This window comes from Molothrus ater, chromosome 7 (genome assembly GCF_012460135.2).
Source record: "Molothrus ater isolate BHLD 08-10-18 breed brown headed cowbird chromosome 7, BPBGC_Mater_1.1, whole genome shotgun sequence".
Classification (NCBI taxonomy): domain Eukaryota; kingdom Metazoa; phylum Chordata; class Aves; order Passeriformes; family Icteridae; genus Molothrus; species Molothrus ater.
Window position 1 is genome coordinate 28,344,334 of NC_050484.2, and position 17,848 is coordinate 28,362,181.

Here is a 17,848-nt window from a genome sequence, read left to right on the forward strand (position 1 = left end):
AAAATCCAGGATAACACTGTTTCTATATAACAGTGCTGCTCTCAGAGTCCCAATAAGTAAATGTGTCCTGGAGGTGAGTGCATTAAAATTCATTTGACTTGTAAAATATGCAAATTCAGTCATAATTCTTCAGAAATACCATTAGAAGAGTCAGGCTTGAGGATCTCCCTTTATCCTTTTTTGTGCTAATAATACAACAAAATATGGTAATGTAAAATAATGGTGTCTAGTATTCTTTTCTTAAAATAACTGGGAGTTATGCTTGGTAAGAGATCATTGCTGTTAACAGGAAATTAATGATTTTGGTAGAAATTTGATGTATAATTTAGCTGGATCTTTTTACATGCAATACATCAGAAACTGTTGGATTCAGAATAGCTCAGCTGTTTATTACTCAGAAGTATGAGTAATAAAATAATGAAATCTTGAGGTGCTTTTTTTGGAATGTGTGGCTCGGGCTTTTTTATGGTATTGAATTTTGTTTTGTTTTGTTAATACATTAAAATCAGTATCTATTGGAGATCTGGAGGAGGACAAAGTAGCTAAAGATGGCTGCATGTTTAGCAGGGAAAAAGCCTACAAACTTCAGGGAAAGCTGGATCCGATTTTGGATCCCTAAGGTGTTTTGTTTTGGTTGTGTTTGTTTTTTGGGTTTTTTTTTTTCTTTACACTGTGCCTACTGTCCTTTAAGCCTGGCATACTAATAAAAATTAAAATACAGTCTTCAGTTCCTCTAGAAAATGCACATCCCTAATGTTTACTGGGTCATGCCTTTTGTTGCATGATCTTCCTGTACACCTCCATAGGCATGCTGTGACCAAAGCTCCCTTTTGGAAAAACAATTTGCTTCTCTGTTTGTTACAATAATTCTTCCTTCTAAATGATCAATATGGGATGTGGAAAATCATATATTTGAGGTAATAAACTGTAGTGTGGTATTTTTCTTTCAAATAAGGAGCATAGATTTTTTTTTTCCCTGTGATTCAAGGCGGTGCTTGTTTTCACTTCAGTTTCAAAATAAATTGTTACTCTTTATCACAGCTGTATAATGTTATACTGAAGCAATAATACTTTTCACAAAGATGAATATTTAACTCAGACCTTTTTCAAGCAATATCAATAATCTAATAAATTCACTAGAAAACAAATCCTCAGTGTTCCAGTATGGCACAAAGCATACTACATGTAGCTCTGCACTTGTATACCTGGTGTACAAGCCATTTGTTCTGACCAAAGTTATTTGTATGTCCCTTGCCTGGACTTTTTTATGCCTGGATCTGATAATTTCCTTAAATTATGAGTTCCTGCTTTCTGCACACAAAAATGAGAGTATTCAGTGCTGATACTGCTGCCTGTCCTGCTGGTGTCAGGGAATTATCTGACACCACACAGAGATCCATATTATCCCAAATCACAATATATTTCTAACACGTTACAATTATCATGTAAAGACTAATAATATCTGTTGAAAATTCCCAATATCTTACTTCAATGAATGATATTTTTCTGTATGTAGGCTGAGTTAAATGCCATCCAATATTACATAGGCTACATGTAATTGGTCTTGTTATAGAAACTTAAAGGTCTTAAAGATGTCTCATGAGGGTTTTTTTGTCACTGAAATATTCTGCTTTGGATTTATGTGTTAGGCTCATTTCACATATAGTTTCTAAAGTCACCGTAGCACAGTATAAACTGGTTATTTTTTTATTTTATTTTAAAGAATAGTCCTTCAGCAATCAAATTTGACTTTCAGCTAATCTGCAGAACCCTTGTCTTGTAGCCCACCTTTGCTGCTTGCCATCACAGTATCTCACCTAGTCCTCTAGGAAATGATGAGATGAACACTCCAAATTCCTTGCAGATTGAATGCTTTCCACTGCTCCTTTTTCTTTTTTGAGTGTCAGGCATTCTTTGTTGTCCCAGCCAGGCTTGTAGGGTTTCATTAGAGGGGAGGTCTCCCAGCTTGCCCATGAGGTGATCAGGGATGAATGGCTGTATTTCCCTGAGGGAGATCATTCCACAGTTGCAGCTCCATCTCTGTCAGTGCTCATTGCTGACACTGAGGGCTCTGATCGGGGAGGGACCTGGACGTGCACAGTGTTTGCTGTGCTGGTGGGACAGCTGTGTCACACCCTGGGGACCAGAATCAGGCTCTTGGCTGGGCCACAGAAATGGGCTGAGAGTTGGTGGACAAAGAGGGGAATGAGAGCTTACAAGGCACTGCTCAAGGCTTTTGTCAACTGTAAAAGAAACTCTTACCTATCATGATATCCGTGTACATGCGGGGAAATTTTTGTTTTGTTTTCCAGCCCAGTGATTTTTAGAAGGCAAAAATCCCCCTTTTTGGACTAAAGTTTCAAAGTTGAAGTAAATGAGTTGTGTCAAAGTCATGGAACATTGCTGTGTTTGAAGAAAAAGTTCCCAAAGAAGTTTTGATTTGCTGTAGAAAATGTTTTTTTTTAATACTGATTTTGATGAAATATTGAAAATAAAAAAATAAGTCTAACCTGAGAAGTGCCTTTGAAAAGCATACAAGTACATGTGAAATAAACTTTGTTAAATGCTGAAAGGTATTTATTAGCTAAAATTTCAGTGCATCCTAGTGTCATGACTACAGAATGTTAACTGAAGTGCTTTTACTTCTAGGCATTAATATATTGTTTCCTCATTTTTTGATCTATTATGCTCCTATATAGCTATAGATGAGTGATCCCTGAGTGGTCTTCCTCAGGGACCCGTCTCAGGTTTGAAAGAAAGATGAGGTTAGGTTTAAATTTAAAGTGAGACTTTCTATGCACTTACTATTGTGAATTTTCCAAGCCTAAAGGAAAAACCAAGTCACAGACATTAGTTGCTGTATTGAATTTATTTCCTGTTAAGATTGAAAGATCTATATAATAGTGACACAGAAGAAATCTTAATTCACTCAGTTTATAGAAGTGAACACACCAGAGGGAAAGGAAAATTTAACTTTGTGAAATGTCAACAGATGAATTTCGTCAGCATAGATTTTCCATTTTACTTCAGAACATTACACATTGGCAGATAAAGATGAAAGAAAAAAACCTGGCTTACAATGTTTGTTCAGAAATGTCTTGCATTTTGTGGATTGTGGTCAGTTAAATGTTGGGGTTTTTTCCTGAAAGTAAATTATGGATTGCCTTGAGGCCAAACTGCATTTTACTTCAATCTGCTACAGCAATACAGAAGAGCCCATCACAGGTGATACTGCACTTGGGTGCAGTTTTTGCTCAAAAATGAGCAGGAGAAGCTCAGGAGTCTCTGTTTTCTGAGCCTTTTCCACTTGGTGCGCAAAGAATGGAGGCATGAGCTGGTGATTCCCAAACTGCTTCTTGCTTCCTGCTGAAAAAGCTATGGAGTTAATGGCTTGGTACCCTTCCATGAAAAATTCCCATATAGGAAAGAGACATTTTGCTCCTTATCCCTGTATAAAAATACAACAGACATAACAATATATAAATCTATCTGACTTAGAAACTAGACTCTCAGAACATCTGCTGCAGTTTAGCTAAACTTTCCCTTACCATCCTGCTGGTTAACACAGCTGTGCACTTGAGCCATTGGGAACCACAGAATTCACAGTTGTTCCCTCCATGCCCATTGCATCGCAGTGGCTGAGATAAAAATAAAAATAAATAAACAAAATCAGGATGAAAACAACCATTTTCTACAGGAAATTGAAACTTCTTTGGGAACTTTTTCTTCAAACACAGCAATGCTCCATGACTTTGGCACAACTCATCTGAGTTTTAGCACCTGTAGTGATGCTGAACTACTTTCCACCAAAAGGATTGACCTGCAATGTTGCAAAATTATCTTGGCTGAGGTTTTACTCATGAAGGATTTCTGGGAAAAAGGCTTAAACATTTAGTAGGATTTCCAGTTTGTAACCTAGAGGGACACAAAGAAATGTTGGACAGTGGCTGGTGGTCAAAATTTCAAATCATAGTATCTTTTTTTAGTATACTTTAAGCTCCAGAACAGTTTTGATTGGTTTCTCTAGTTGTAGTGAAAAAAGATGGCTATTTCTTAAAAATTAATCTAACAATTTTGAGCCAAATCCAATTTTTAAGAAAAGGCTTTGTGATAAGAGGAATAAACAAGACTGAAGGCTGGGTATTGCTTCAGATCTATGTTATTTATATGACAGTTGTCACAATCATGGTTCTACCAGGGAGAATTGAGTGGCTCAGAGGGCTGGGGCCCAATCTTTTTCCCCTTTAGCACCTAGAGTTATGATGAATGTACTTCATAGTTATCCCACACACTTTGCAGACATACTTTGCCCTGCTTTACAACTTAGTTTGGACCTGTGCCTACCTTGGCAGTGCTCTGTTGCATTTCATGTTTGGATTGGCAGATACCTTTCCACGTTTTGCTCCCACTCACTCTGATGAGATCCTGCTCCAACAAACACTTCCATCTCTGATTTATTATTTGCCCATGAGTAATGCTGCTAAAATCATCAGGGCTCTGTCTGTCCTTGTGCCTGAGGGTCTTACAGATTCTACTCCCAGAAATTTCTAAGGCCCTTTGGAAATATTTTAGAGAGACAAGAAAGCAGCAGTAAGTCATCATTAGCAAAACATCTCAAATTGTGAGATGTTCCTTTCCTCTGGTGAGGAGGAAAGAGAAAGGAAAAGTGCTTACACCAAGTGACTTTCCAGGAATCTGCAGGACAGCTGTCATTTGTCTTGTGATGGTGCATCAGTGTGGGACACTTTCATGATGGCTATTTATTTTCAGCTTACATTCCTATGCAGAATGGGGGTATTGTAATGCAATTATATTGCTGTCTGAGGTTCAGTTGGAGAAAAAAACCATTCTTCCACTTCTTCAAGGCTGAATAAAAACAATAATGGAAAATTCTTATGAAAGAACAGAAAATATTACCCTTTTAGAGGCTTTTGAATCCTTCTAAATGCAGAATAGCGTTGAATAATATCTCTGCTGGAGAACAGCTTAAAATAGCCTGCAGAAAAGATAACATTTTAACTCTCCACCATAATGTAATAGACATTTCTATGGAAACACTTATATTTCTATAGGATAGCCTTATGAGCTCTTTAAAATTCTGTAAGACTTTTCCATTTGTTGACTCTACATGTCTATAAAGGATTATCAGACAGTTCTCAAAGGGCATAAAGCAAACCTTTTACCTATGAATATGTGGACATAGCATCCAGAAATATGAATTAATGCAACAAAAAAAATCAGGAATATTGTAGAAGCAATGAGTACACCCTAACAGGTGAGTGAGTAGCTGAAGTATGGCAAATTAGTTTTACATAAATAAATTCAAGGAGAGAGGGGGAGATAACAGTGTTAGATAATGGCATAGATGTACAGAAAGAATCCAGAGGGATGGGTTTTTAGAGTGGAAGGTATTCTGCCTGCTATTCACGCATATTGAAGCAGGTGGCTGATTGCTCTCACTGAACTGCTTGGCTTTACTCCAACTGATGGTGCTTGGAATGTGTAATGAATGCAGAGGGTGGTCACAGTTCTTCCCTCTCTTTATTTATGTGTGCTTTTTAATTTTCAGAATGCCTATGTCAACATCAATCGAATCATGTCTGTGGCGTCGAGGCTCTCCGAGGCAGGCCACTATGCTTCCCAGCAAATCAAACAAATATCCAGCCAGCTGGATCAGGAGTGGAAGAGTTTTGCTGCAGCTCTGGATGAGCGCAGCACCATCTTAGCCATGTCTGCTGTCTTCCACCAGAAAGCTGAACAGGTGAGTGGCTCTGGGGAGAGGCAGAATGGTTCCCTGCTTCCTCAGTAAAGATGATGCTGCAGTTATGGCTTGGTGGGTTTTGGGTTATGTGCACTGAGGCCAAGAACTTTGCTCTTGGGGGCTCAGTGTCCCAAAAACAAACAGTAATATTTCCATCCTAAAAACAGCCCATGTCCCCTGGTGAGTAAGACATCTTTTCACTTTAGTAATGAGAAAGAATCTGATCATAATCGAAGTACACTGGTGCATTAACAAGCTGTTTTATTTCTAAAATTTCATTAGTGCTGTGAATAAGCTCAGGATTATTATGGTCAGGAAAACAGTATGTGCACTCATGTATATGTGCTATGTGCAGAGGAATATAACACACATGACAAAGGTGTAGACCAGCAGGCAATTTCTAGGAGCCAAAGAGTATTACTGTTAATGAATATTATGGAATTCATTCCAACACTTACAGTGCTCTCCATAGCCCCAGACATTGTTAGAGCTCACTGAGCAGAGATTTCAGAGACAGCTGTGAACATCAAAGAAAATTTTCCATACCCCTGAACTCTATTTTGTGTCTTTAACAAGTACTAGAACAGTTCCATAGTTCATAGCTAGAATAAAGATTTAAAATGTCACTGAATAAACCTTGTGGCTTTTTTTTTTTTTGCATCTAAGCCAGGTTCACCTAATGATGATGCTTCGACATCGATGATATGTTGATTACATTCATTTTCCAGTGACAAACACTGCTTTGGGGCTTTCTTCAGTGTTGTTGTGTGCTTGTTTTTCCAAGTAGTTAATACCAAAGTTACTAAGTGGGTGTGCTTGGTATTTATAAAATAACCCATAGCTGAAGCATCTGAAGAAGAAATTGTAAGAGCTAAGAAGGAAACTGTGTCTGTTAAGCCAGAATATATGTGTAGAAAAGGTTATCTTAAAGAGTAAAGATTTTACCCATTGTTTGTTTCTGACTGTGAAATTACAATGGATTTTTCTTTACTCCGTGGCTCTTATTGACAACAGGCAATAGCATAGAGCAATTACTCACCCTACTGGGCATTTACTCATGTAAGCACACTCAGTGCCTTTGATGGGACTAATAATGTATGAAGATGCCCAGTACAAAACCTTTCATCTCCTTACAATGGGTACTGTAGTGATTAGGTGTAGTCCTGGTCAATCATCATATATTCATAAAGGAAAATCAAAGGATATATAGGCAGGCTGTAGTCACAATTAAAATGTTAGTCACAATTAAAATGTTAGCGTTTATTAATGAATTAGATAGTTCTTGTTTGCTTGGTTATGTTTAGGGTAGTTTTTACGACTTCATAGTTTTTTGGTTTTTTTGTTGTTGTTTTTTTTTTTTTTTTCATGAGTGACCCTCTATTTTTCTGAAGTGTCAGTGTTGTTTGCTATTTCTGAGGAGCTGCTGAGGTATTGTGCAGCATGAAAGGTAATAAACCAGAAAAGTATACTGACCTGCCTGGCACCTCCTCCCAACATATTGAAATTCGTGCTGTCTGACAGGAGCCAATTTCTCATTATTAACAGACAGGAAAATTTGCTAATTGTGCCAGCAGTTGGTCCTCACTTGCAGTAAGAGAAAACTCAATGGAAGAGAAATGCTGAAGTGAAACCTGTGAGCTCAGCTACAAAAAACAAATGTGAATGTCACTGTGTCCATGAGCCAGGACTAAAATTTCTTCCCTGCCTTAGTAACTCTGGCATAAACCAATGCCTTGAGCTAATAATTTGGTCATTTAACCTCTGTATAGTTAAATAGTGAGGTGTTTGAGATTTGGTCTGTAACTAAGTCTGTTGTCTATCAAATATTCATTCCAAATGTGACTCTTTATTAGTTGGCATCCGCCAGGGCTTTTTTTTTTAACTCAAATCAGGGCTTCATTATTTTACAATAAATAGGGCTTACTGTCAAATAGAGCTGTATTGTAAAGCAAAGATACAGATAAACCCACTATTTCCTCTGTTGCAGATCAAATCTATTTTTGCTCCCTTTGTTCTCTCAGTAAGGGTAATCTTGTTGCAGATGCAGCCATTTCTCCCAGAGTGTATCCCTGCTTCCCTCTCATGGATCTCTGGTGCAGATTGTCATTCCTTCTCTGGTGCAATAAGTTGCTGCAGTCTCTTTGTTCATCCCTTCCTGCTGATTGAAGGTCTCTGTGATGCCAACAGGAAGCCAGTCTTCTAGGACCATCATCTTTGAGCCTCTGGCACACCCCAGCCTGCAAGGGAGTTGTTGGCTGGGGACGAAGATTTATGAAATATCTATAATATGCAACATGAGCAGGAAGAAACTTGTTTTTTCAAGGTCTCTTCCTAAAGACCCCACACAGAAAACTGCACAGAATGCGATTTGTCTGGTTTGGAAGGATGAAAGGCTAAGTCAGCCCTGCTGGGAATTGAACCTCACATCTGTCTTCATGTGCCTCAGAATCATGGTGCTTTCCTGGCTTTTATTGCAGATACATGTGGCATGTATGAATGGAACTCAGCTACTCAGCTGAATTCATTCCTGGATGCTTTATTTATTTATTTTCCTTTTTTTTTTAGTGTGTGTGCACATACTTGTCCTTCTTAAATTTTTAAGCACTAGCTAGCACGTACTAAACCATCATCAAGAAAACAGCAAAGAAAAGGAAAAAATAGAAGAAAAGAAAGAAAACAAGACAAACCTTGCCAACTACATCGCCTCCAGCTAGGCAGTCTTCAACACAAGTGTCTGATCAAAAGCCAGTAGACTTCACTCAAAACAACCATTTTGTCTAGGTCAAGGTACCACTCAACAGATTCACTGGAGGTGTTTCCCAAATGTCCTCTGATTCCACCTGCTAAAAATCTCTCAATTCTGCGGTGTTTTTTTCCTTCTTTCTTTTTTCTTTAATTTCCCCTCCTTTTCTCATGCTAACATGGAGATATTCTAGAGCAAAAGAGAATCTAGTTCTCTGGGTTTATATATGTCTGAAGCTCTTCAAAGTGTCAGGAGGATGTAAGACAACATGTCTTATCTCACTGAATTTTCAAGAGAACTTGCTGATTTACTCCAGATGAGATTCCAGCTTGCCAACCACCAGATGGAGGAAGCACCCACACAGGTGTCCTCCCCATTTTGGATGTAATCTCTGAATGGGTTAAAGTGTTCATAAGATGTTCACTCTACAGGTCCTGTCAGAATGAGCAAATCAATGCTTGGAATTAGCCAGGAAATCTCAACCAATTAATTCTGGCTCAGAGTCTACCCTCCGAAGTGCATGAGCAGAATTACTGTTTAAGGTAGTAGGTGTTAAGTGCACACACTAGATATTTATGCTGATTCTCAGAAAAGTGACCCCTGACCATTTGTTTCATATTACTTTACTCCCCAACCAGGAAGATTACTGTTATCATCTCTCAGCCCTGCCTGGATCTCTCTAAGCACATCCTCAACTCCCTTGTATGAACCAAGGAAATGAAAAGAAGAAAGAAAAGAAAAGAAAAGAAAAGAAAAGAAAAGAAAAGAAAAGAAAAGAAAAGAAAAGAAAAGAAAAGAAAAGAAAAGAAAAGAAAAGAAAAGAAAAGAAAAGAAAAGAAAAGAAAAGAAAAACAGTTAATATTGATAAGATGCAAGGCTAAGACCAAGATATATAGGGAAATTCCAGAAACAGCATCAGGAAAAATACAAGTAGCTTCATACAAAAAATTGAAAAATTCAGGGTAGCAAGAGGTATTAAGAGTCACTGAGGAAAGATGTCTTCCCATCTTTCCCCATAGCCATTCTGGCCTGAAAGCACACTAGAATTTTGTTTTAGATTTTCTGGGTCCTGGTGAACCACCCTGGTTATCCTGCAGCTTCCACACAGAGGCAAACAGTGAGGAAGGACTGGGCAAAAAATCTAGAGAAATGCAGAGTACAAAATGTCTGAGCTGTGTTTTGGAGCAACCACTTGGTACAGCAGAGCAGTCCCTGAGGAAAATTAGTAAGAAGTCTGAAAATCCTTTATTACCTGTTAGAATTTGCATACAGAATTTGCAACTCAGGTTGAGAATTAGGAGAAAGTGTAGATCATCATTTTAAAGATGCTTTTGGATTGGATCAGAGACTCAAAGGTACTGTAGGGACTTCTCTCATTTGTGAGAGACGTTCTTCCTGATCTTTCCTAAATCCTTGTAAAGCATGGACAATTATTTTAGTCTGTCATTTCAAATCATATTTAAGGGGTTTTTTAAGTTCCCAATAGGGGATATTCTAGTCAATAAACTAATTACAAATGTAAGCATTTCATTTAAATGGTATTGAGTTCTAGCCGACAGTAATGACTTCTGTTCCAAACTAACAGTTAGTAATTTACAATTTTAAATTCAAGTTTTTGCAACTCAGTCAAATGGTGATTTTGTATTGTGATAAGAATTTGCTTCTAGCATGAAGGGTTACATTTAAATAATTTTTTTGTCTGCCACAGTGTGTGACAAATAATAAAAATTAACAAAGTTGCTCTTTTGAAAATATCCAAATCAGTAGTACAATGTCCTGAACACTTTGAAACAATACCTAAAAAAACCCTATTTGCTCTTCCTGCATGACTCTGCACACACAGCACAGACCACTCTGTACTCTTTCAGAATGTCAAACCCTGACAAGCTGCATCTCTTTAAACTTTTTAAAGCAGATGATGTCAACTGCTCTTGCAAGTGGCAGAAGCAAAATTAACAAAGTAATTGTGACACTGTCTATATACAAAAGATAGATGCAAACCAGCAAGGTGGACATTGTGCAGTGGATCGTCCTGAGACTTCTCCCAAGAAATGTGCAAATCACAGTCTGGAGATGTGACAATAGATGAGTAACATGACTGTAAGAGCTATTACTGAAATGGATAGAATTCAGCATTTTTGATAAGAAGCATAACAGTGTGATTCCAGCTGCAGGAGGACTCATCTGTGAGGTGTAAAGGTCTTTTGTTCACTGTTTTGACCAAGAGGTTCATGGAACAGCCCAAAAGGGATTGATCCCAGCTCTGTGCTCTTAAACTGCATCGGAAATCATGTGAATTCCATTACTTTGGCACAAAATGTGATGACTTCAGCTTTATGCAGGGATGTTTGGGGATTTCATCTGAACAGATTCAACAGATCATAAGTCAAACCAGAGCAGGAGAGCCTGCCATCCTTGCCTCTGGCTTTCTAGAAAGCACAGTCCTCACTGATAGATTTGTACTCTGTAGACATGAACTCTTAGGAATTCATCTTTTGTCACAAATCTTTGTGCACAGAAGTGTTTACAGTGCAAACACTTTAGAGCCTTGATTACACAGCAGCATGGTGAATAGCTTTACACTACCAATAAAAAAGGGTGCTGATGCCAGAGACAGAGTTGAATTGGAATTCTTTGCTTTGAAACTCACAGCCCTTCACGCTGTCAGTGAGTGCTTAACTAACAAGCCACAGGTGAACACTTCAGGTGGTGACAAAGTTGTGATCCTGGGGTGCTTTTGTGGCATTATACATTCGTCCTACAGGGCACTACATCTGTTATATAATTAGCTGTTCTTTTTTATAAATAGCCCAAGGTGTGGCAGGCTAGTTTAACAGAAAGATGGGGGAAGAGAAGGCATTAATGAGAAATAATGAGGTGGCATTAGGCAGCTCATATGGACAAAATATGAACATGTGAGCTGTGTCATTGAACCAAGCTCTGCTCAAAAGAAAAACAGGGTGGGAATCTTAGAGACTAAATTCCTCTTTTCTGTTACAGAGCAGGCAGCACCCAGGAGAGCTTCCTCAGTTTGTTCTGCCAAAGTGCATCAGCACTGCTCAGGAGGCCTTTAGAGTAGAAAAATACCTTTTTCCACCCCTTTCACCCCAAAGTGTTCAGTTTCTGGCTGGCTGTTAAGGCTTCCAACCAAGGTGCTAAACCATATCAATTGCAATGGCAATGCTTTTTTTTCCCCTCCCTCTTCATGGACATCTGCCCACCAGGAACTGGACTGAGACCAGCAGCTCATTTTGTGCTGGCTGCCTAGCAGCCATCAGATGGTAATGGCATCTGATCACTGCTGACCTGGGCCAGAAGCACATGTGACATGGGGGCCTCAAAGCCTTGGCATCCTAATAGCAACCCCACCAAGCTGGACCTGGGATGGAGCTCCTTGGATGCAGACTGTTTGCCTTTCACTGAAATGAATCTCAGCAGTGATTTTAAATGGGAGTTTTCTCATGTGAGTAGTTTTAAGGACAGGTAAATGAGGGCAGACAGACAGATGAGACAACGCTAAGTGCAGCTGGAGCTGTCACTGTTCCCTGTGCTTCACACTGGTGTTTTTTTCTCTAAACATGTTGTAGCCTCCCTTTTGCAGTGTTGTAGCCTCCCTGATGGTGTGCAAGGGCTTTTAGAATGGGTGTTTGCTGAACCTGCTTAAATAAGCATTTATTTTTAATCCAGAAGAAACAGAAAACATTCCTTTGGATCTAGGCATCCTTCAGAGTACTGAGGAGGTGACAGGAATGTGCCTTTCCAAGGTGCCCAGAAGGACTCCTTTGTAACTTCTGTGTTCTCCTCAGTCATTGCTGCAGTCATGTGTGGCACTCTGCAAAGCTGATGTTGATGAGGTGTTTTGTGTCACTGTTGCTCATTGTTTCTGGAATTGTTTCAGTTCCTTTCAGGTGTGGATGCCTGGTGCAAAATGTGCAGTGATGGAGGCCTCCCCTCAGAAATGCAAGACCTGGAACTGGCCATCCACCATCACCAGACCCTCTACGAGCAAGTGACCCAGGCCTACACAGAGGTATGTGCTTCCCAGAGCAAATGTGAGTATCTGCTGAGTGATAACAGACACGAGGCTGCATTTAGGAGGATTTCCTTTCCATTCCTGCAACTCTTTCAAAGATAGAGTCAGACCCAGTCCCAGGCTGTACTACATGACTTCCCAGCATGTACTTCTTGCTTGTAAGGCAAGAACCAAAGGTCAAATCTGAAATCATACAGAAATGAAATCTAGAACCAGTGTTGGCACCCCAAAGAAGAGGCATTTCTCTGTCTCTGCTGAACTGGGAACCCCTTTTTGCCACTAGCACTTTTACTCCTTTTGCTTTCCTTCTGTGGATGAGTCCTGGCTCTAGCACAGGTATGCTAATGGCTCAGAAGATGCCAAAGGCTTTTTCCTTCGATGTACAAAGAGATGTAAAGTCCTAATTGCAACAAAATGCTCAAAAGACTGCTTTAGACAGAATCTAGAATCATTGAGGCTGGAAAAGACCCTTAAAATCCTGAGTCCAACTGCTGAGCTAAAACTATCATCTACCAATAAATCCTGTCCCTAAGCACCATCTCAGATGTATTTGTATATACTGTCGTAAAATATCTCCAACCTAAATAGGGTATGTGCTTTTTTCCTTTAAAAGAGGATGCCAAGAATGCTGAGACAAATTCTCTGGAATTTTGTCAAAAAAACCCACATGAAGTTCTTGCTTTTTTCTCCATTCAGGCTATGGCATAAAGTAAAAGCTACTGACAAAAAGAGTTTCCTGTGCTGTGCTGGAGTGTCTCTCTGGCTGTGAAGGGATTTGCTCCTTGCAGGGTTTTCCAAGCTGGACTGGAGGACTGTGGTAGTGTTTACTATACTTAGTAAGTCACCAAGTGAAGACTCCAGGACAGTATATATATATACATACATACATATTTATATATATATATATATGTATCTCCCACTTGCTCATGCCTTGCTCTGGTCATCATAGAGGAATGATGTATTTTCTCTAAACCCCATTTTTTTTCCCTAGTGCAAACTGTACATGTTTCACAGATGGCACCATTAGTCTTGTCACTTCCAAGGCTCTGAAGGTCTTCCTGAGGATATCCTCAGGATATAAAGGATATCTGCAGATTTTCACTTATTCCCTATCTTTGCATAGAGCAGCCATGGGATGATTCCACTAGCACAACAAAATCTATCCTTTGGTTCACCCAAGGTTACATAACTTCTTTCAGAAGCATTTGCATTCTGCCCATCCTTTCCCTACCACAAAGCCAGGAATATCAACAGGTGATAGGAGTGTGTGTGTGTTTTGTGCCAGGTGGTGAGCTAAACTTTCCCAGAGTCGAGCAGCAGTTTGCTTTGACAAATGCAACACTGGATCTTACACCTTACTGGGATTGCAAGTCATGGGGTGTGGGTCTATTCAGCTGAAGACTTTTGCAATACTTAAAAATATGTTGCAAATAAGATGATGTGACTAACCTGTGTTGTTTTGCTTGTCTCCTTGCAAAATCTTTGAAAAATTCAAAAAGATTCACATGGAAAGAGTTTTGTTGTTTTACTTTTGCAGTTATGAGGAGAACATGGAAATGAATGAAAGAGCACAGTAGGTGGCTTCTCCAATTTTGAGGCTGTTCCTTTCAGAAATCTGCTCATTGGGGAACTCTGAGAGCACAGAACTTCTGAGCTATTGATTGGGAATGCAATAATAGTCACAGTTTTGGAAACAAACTTTTTAAGCTGAAGAATTTCAGAGCTGCAGATGATATGAAACCCTGGAATATCTGTTATCCTTGAGAATACTGAGTACCACTGGTTACCTGATGGTCACCATGCTCCTTTTCATTTATTTAGTCCAGTGTGATTGGGACAGGGGTATAAATTGGAGAGCAGAAGAACACTTCTAATAGACTCTCATTTGTATTGATGATAATTAACAGGACAACACAATGACTTCAAATCTGGTGTTTTATCTCTGTCTATCCAGAGAATTACCAGGAGGTAATCCCCATTAGGGAAAATCATAACTTGTAATCTCTGAGGCTTTTTAGACAGACAACAGAAGCAAATTGCCATGCAACAGATAAAAACCTACATCCCATAGAAGAGAAAGGAGTAAGAGACAATGCAGAAGTGTAGCTATTAATAGGTCTGTATTACAGCACAAACTTTGTAACAAAGTTTTTCTGAGTAAAACATGTGTGTTATATTTTCTGTGCAATCACATCTCTTACTGCTAAACTTTTGAACCTTTATTTTTAATCCCAGTTCTGCTGTGATTGTAGCAGTGTAAAGCAGCAGGGACTCTATTAAAACCATTGGAACACCACCCAGGGAGTGATTCAAACCACCTCTAAGCCCAAATCCCAGTAACAGAAGCACAGTGAATTACAGAGTGGATTTAGCCAGTGCAAGGAGTTTCTGGTCTAATAATCTGCACCCACATGTGTCCATGGCCTTAGCTTCCTGTTCCCAGCAATTAAGTAGTTGCTGCTTGTCTTCCCACAGATAAAATAGGATGTAGTGTGCCTTATCTTCTTCCTCTGGAAGCTGCTTCTTCCTGACTAGCAGCTAATGCCATCTCCATAATCTTGCCAAGGTAACACCTCTGCTCCAATGTTTCCTCCCAAAATCCTCCATCATATCACCACTATCCACTGCTGTTGTTCCTCTGTGACCCTAAAGGGCTCCAGCATGTGCAAATTATTCCAGCTGATCTTCAGCAGCAACTGAAATCGAGTATGGGAAGCCAATCCCTTTGTACTCTCCAGTTATTTCCTCATCTAGTTTCAAATTACCTTGAATACTTAAAAAAACCCCAAGAATTTTCCTAAGGCCACCAAATAGTCATAAATATAATGAGATTTGACTCCAATTTTTGGTTTCTCTGGAAATGCACCAGACACCCAGTGCTATCACAGACCGGGATGTGGCATGGCTTACCAAAGTTAGGGCATTAAAAGGATATTTGCTACATTTGAATAAGCAACTTATAATACAGGAATAAATAAACATGGAAATTCTGGAGATGTTTTTTAGCTTTGCCTGATAATATTCCAAATTTGAACTGGATGAAAAACATTCATTACCCTACTTTCTGTCAGGATTGGTGATTGTGATTGCATACAAATAACACTTTTCAGGAAAACTTGTCATTTTCACTGCAGTTTGTTTCAGAGGGAAAAGCAAGAAGAAGGCTGGCAAAAGAGAGGGATTCCAGTAATGTCCTCATTTACCATTTCTGTTGAACAAAATATTTTAATTTTGTAATCTGGAATGGAAAAGTTATTTCAAAAAGCCATTTTTTGAGAATCAGTGCATGAACACATTTTTTAGCAGAAATCTGGTTTTTATAGTTAAATTTGTCATTTTGCCCCTACAATATGAAAATGGTCCAGGAATGTTCCAGAAAAAAATCTGACATTAAAAAACCAGGCATCCTGATTTCTTTTAATGCCCAAATGCCTTTGCATCTGTAAATATATTTTAATATGCTTGAAAAAGGTTACATGTATGCAGAGGGCTTTGTATTTCCCAGCAAACTTCATAGTCTATTGAAAACTGAGACCCATAGGTCCTTCTGAGCTCTTCCTGGGGAAGAAAAGAATCAGTCTAATTTATTTTTCACTGCCACTGAATGAAATACAGAATGGAATGTCACACTTCTCAATGTATAGACATACTTACTAATCCTACAAAGAAGGACTCTCCCTTATTATACAGAATATGAATGACTCTGCCATCTGTGGTTTTCTTAAAATGCCACCTCCTCACAAAGATAGGCCCGCTCTTGCAAATGCCACCTGTCACCAAGCAGTGTGTGTCGGGAATTTTCAGTGCCCAAGTGTCACCATGGAATAAAGCCCTGGGATCTCTGTGTGCAGCCCCAGCAGTGCTGTACCTGAGCTCCTGCTGAGTGACACAGCAGGGCCACTAGGAAGCAAAGGCAAGTGCTGCATGTGTAAGTACAAGTCAAAAAGAGATGTTATGAGCTCTTTCTTCCTTTTTGACTGAAATAAGGAAAACACACTGCAGAAAAAGAATGAGCTAGGCTGTTCTCTGTCAGCTGGCAGATATTTAAGTACCAGTGCAGTGAAGCAGTTCTATTTCTTCATTCAGGTGAGCCAGGATGGAAAAGCCTTGCTGGATGTCCTACAGCGTCCCCTGAGTCCTGGGAATTCTGAATCTCTCACTGCTACTGCAAACTACTCCAAGGCTGTTCACCAGGTGCTGGATGTGGTGCATGAGGTCCTGCATCACCAGCGGCGCCTAGAAAGCATCTGGCAACACAGAAAGGTCCGGCTACATCAAAGGCTGCAGCTCTGTGTTTTCCAGCAGGATGTTCAACAGGTAATAGCCCTACTAAAGAGATAAAAAAATGACCCTTTATTTGCAGCCATAAAGGTTAGTGACTCATGCAGAGGCTGGTGCCATAAGCAAGATTTCACACACAGCTCTAGAAATCTGCTAAAATCCTAATGCATCTTTTGGTATCTCTTGGTTTCATGTTGGAAATCATCAATCAGTCCAGTGAATATTGATCAGTCCATTCCCTGTAAGAATGTGACACTGTGTTCAGTGCTTAATTTGTCACGAGTGAGCAATTAGCTATAGGTACTCTACTGTTCCTGAGAAAGTTATGTTTAATAGAAAAAAGAATTTCAAGTGTAAAAATCAATTGAACTGTGGTGTATTTCACCTTTCAGTGTGGAAACAACATAAACTGACAGTTTAGTGGTGCTGTTTACATGTTCTTTGCTCTATTGCCACTTATGGAATCCACATACCCATGGTATGAATTTGCTGGCTCCAGTGAAGTGCACACCCCAATGCTCAGAGCCCTCCTCACATAAATACAGCTTATACAGCACAGGTTTGTCTCAGAAAACCTCAGCTCCAGGTGGATAACTTTTCTCTCCCAGAGGAGTCCATGTGAGTGCCAGCACAAGAGGGTGAGTGACAATAAGTATGAGATGCCATGTTTGTAGCTGCCAACTATACAGGCACAATCCACAGATGTTCCAGGGCTCTGCTCATTCAGGGTGGTGTGGTTTGCTTAAGGGCCCCATTATAGCCCAAAGCAGATGTTGGGAGCAATTTGGTACTTGCTTTAAATGAAGAGGTTGAATGCTCTAATCATGTTTATGGAGCATTCTAATGTCCCTGGTGTTCTTTATGCCACTGCCTTCCTCCAAGTGAAAAATGAGGCAGAGATGGAGCAACAAAGCTGTCACATGCAAAACAGACATGAACCAACAAGGACAGGAGACAGGCAACTGTTATTCAATGTGCAGATCTGTGGTGCTATTAGTGCCATAACTGGAGTTCACCAGCACAGACAGAA

The 17,848-nt window shown here is 39.5% G+C and overlaps 1 protein-coding gene across 8 annotated transcripts in view; it reads left to right on the forward strand.

The window, feature by feature from the left end:
* KALRN (kalirin RhoGEF kinase) overlaps positions 1–17,848 on the forward strand; it is a 465,026-nt gene that overhangs the window by 214,174 nt on the left and 233,004 nt on the right. For all 8 annotated transcript variants that reach the window (XM_036386498.2, XM_036386501.2, XM_036386502.2 and 5 more), the window contains 3 exons: positions 5,570–5,761; positions 12,403–12,534; positions 16,624–16,854. In XM_036386498.2, the coding sequence (XP_036242391.1) occupies positions 5,570–5,761; positions 12,403–12,534; positions 16,624–16,854 (555 nt within the window). The remainder of the gene's footprint in view (positions 1–5,569; positions 5,762–12,402; positions 12,535–16,623; positions 16,855–17,848) is intronic.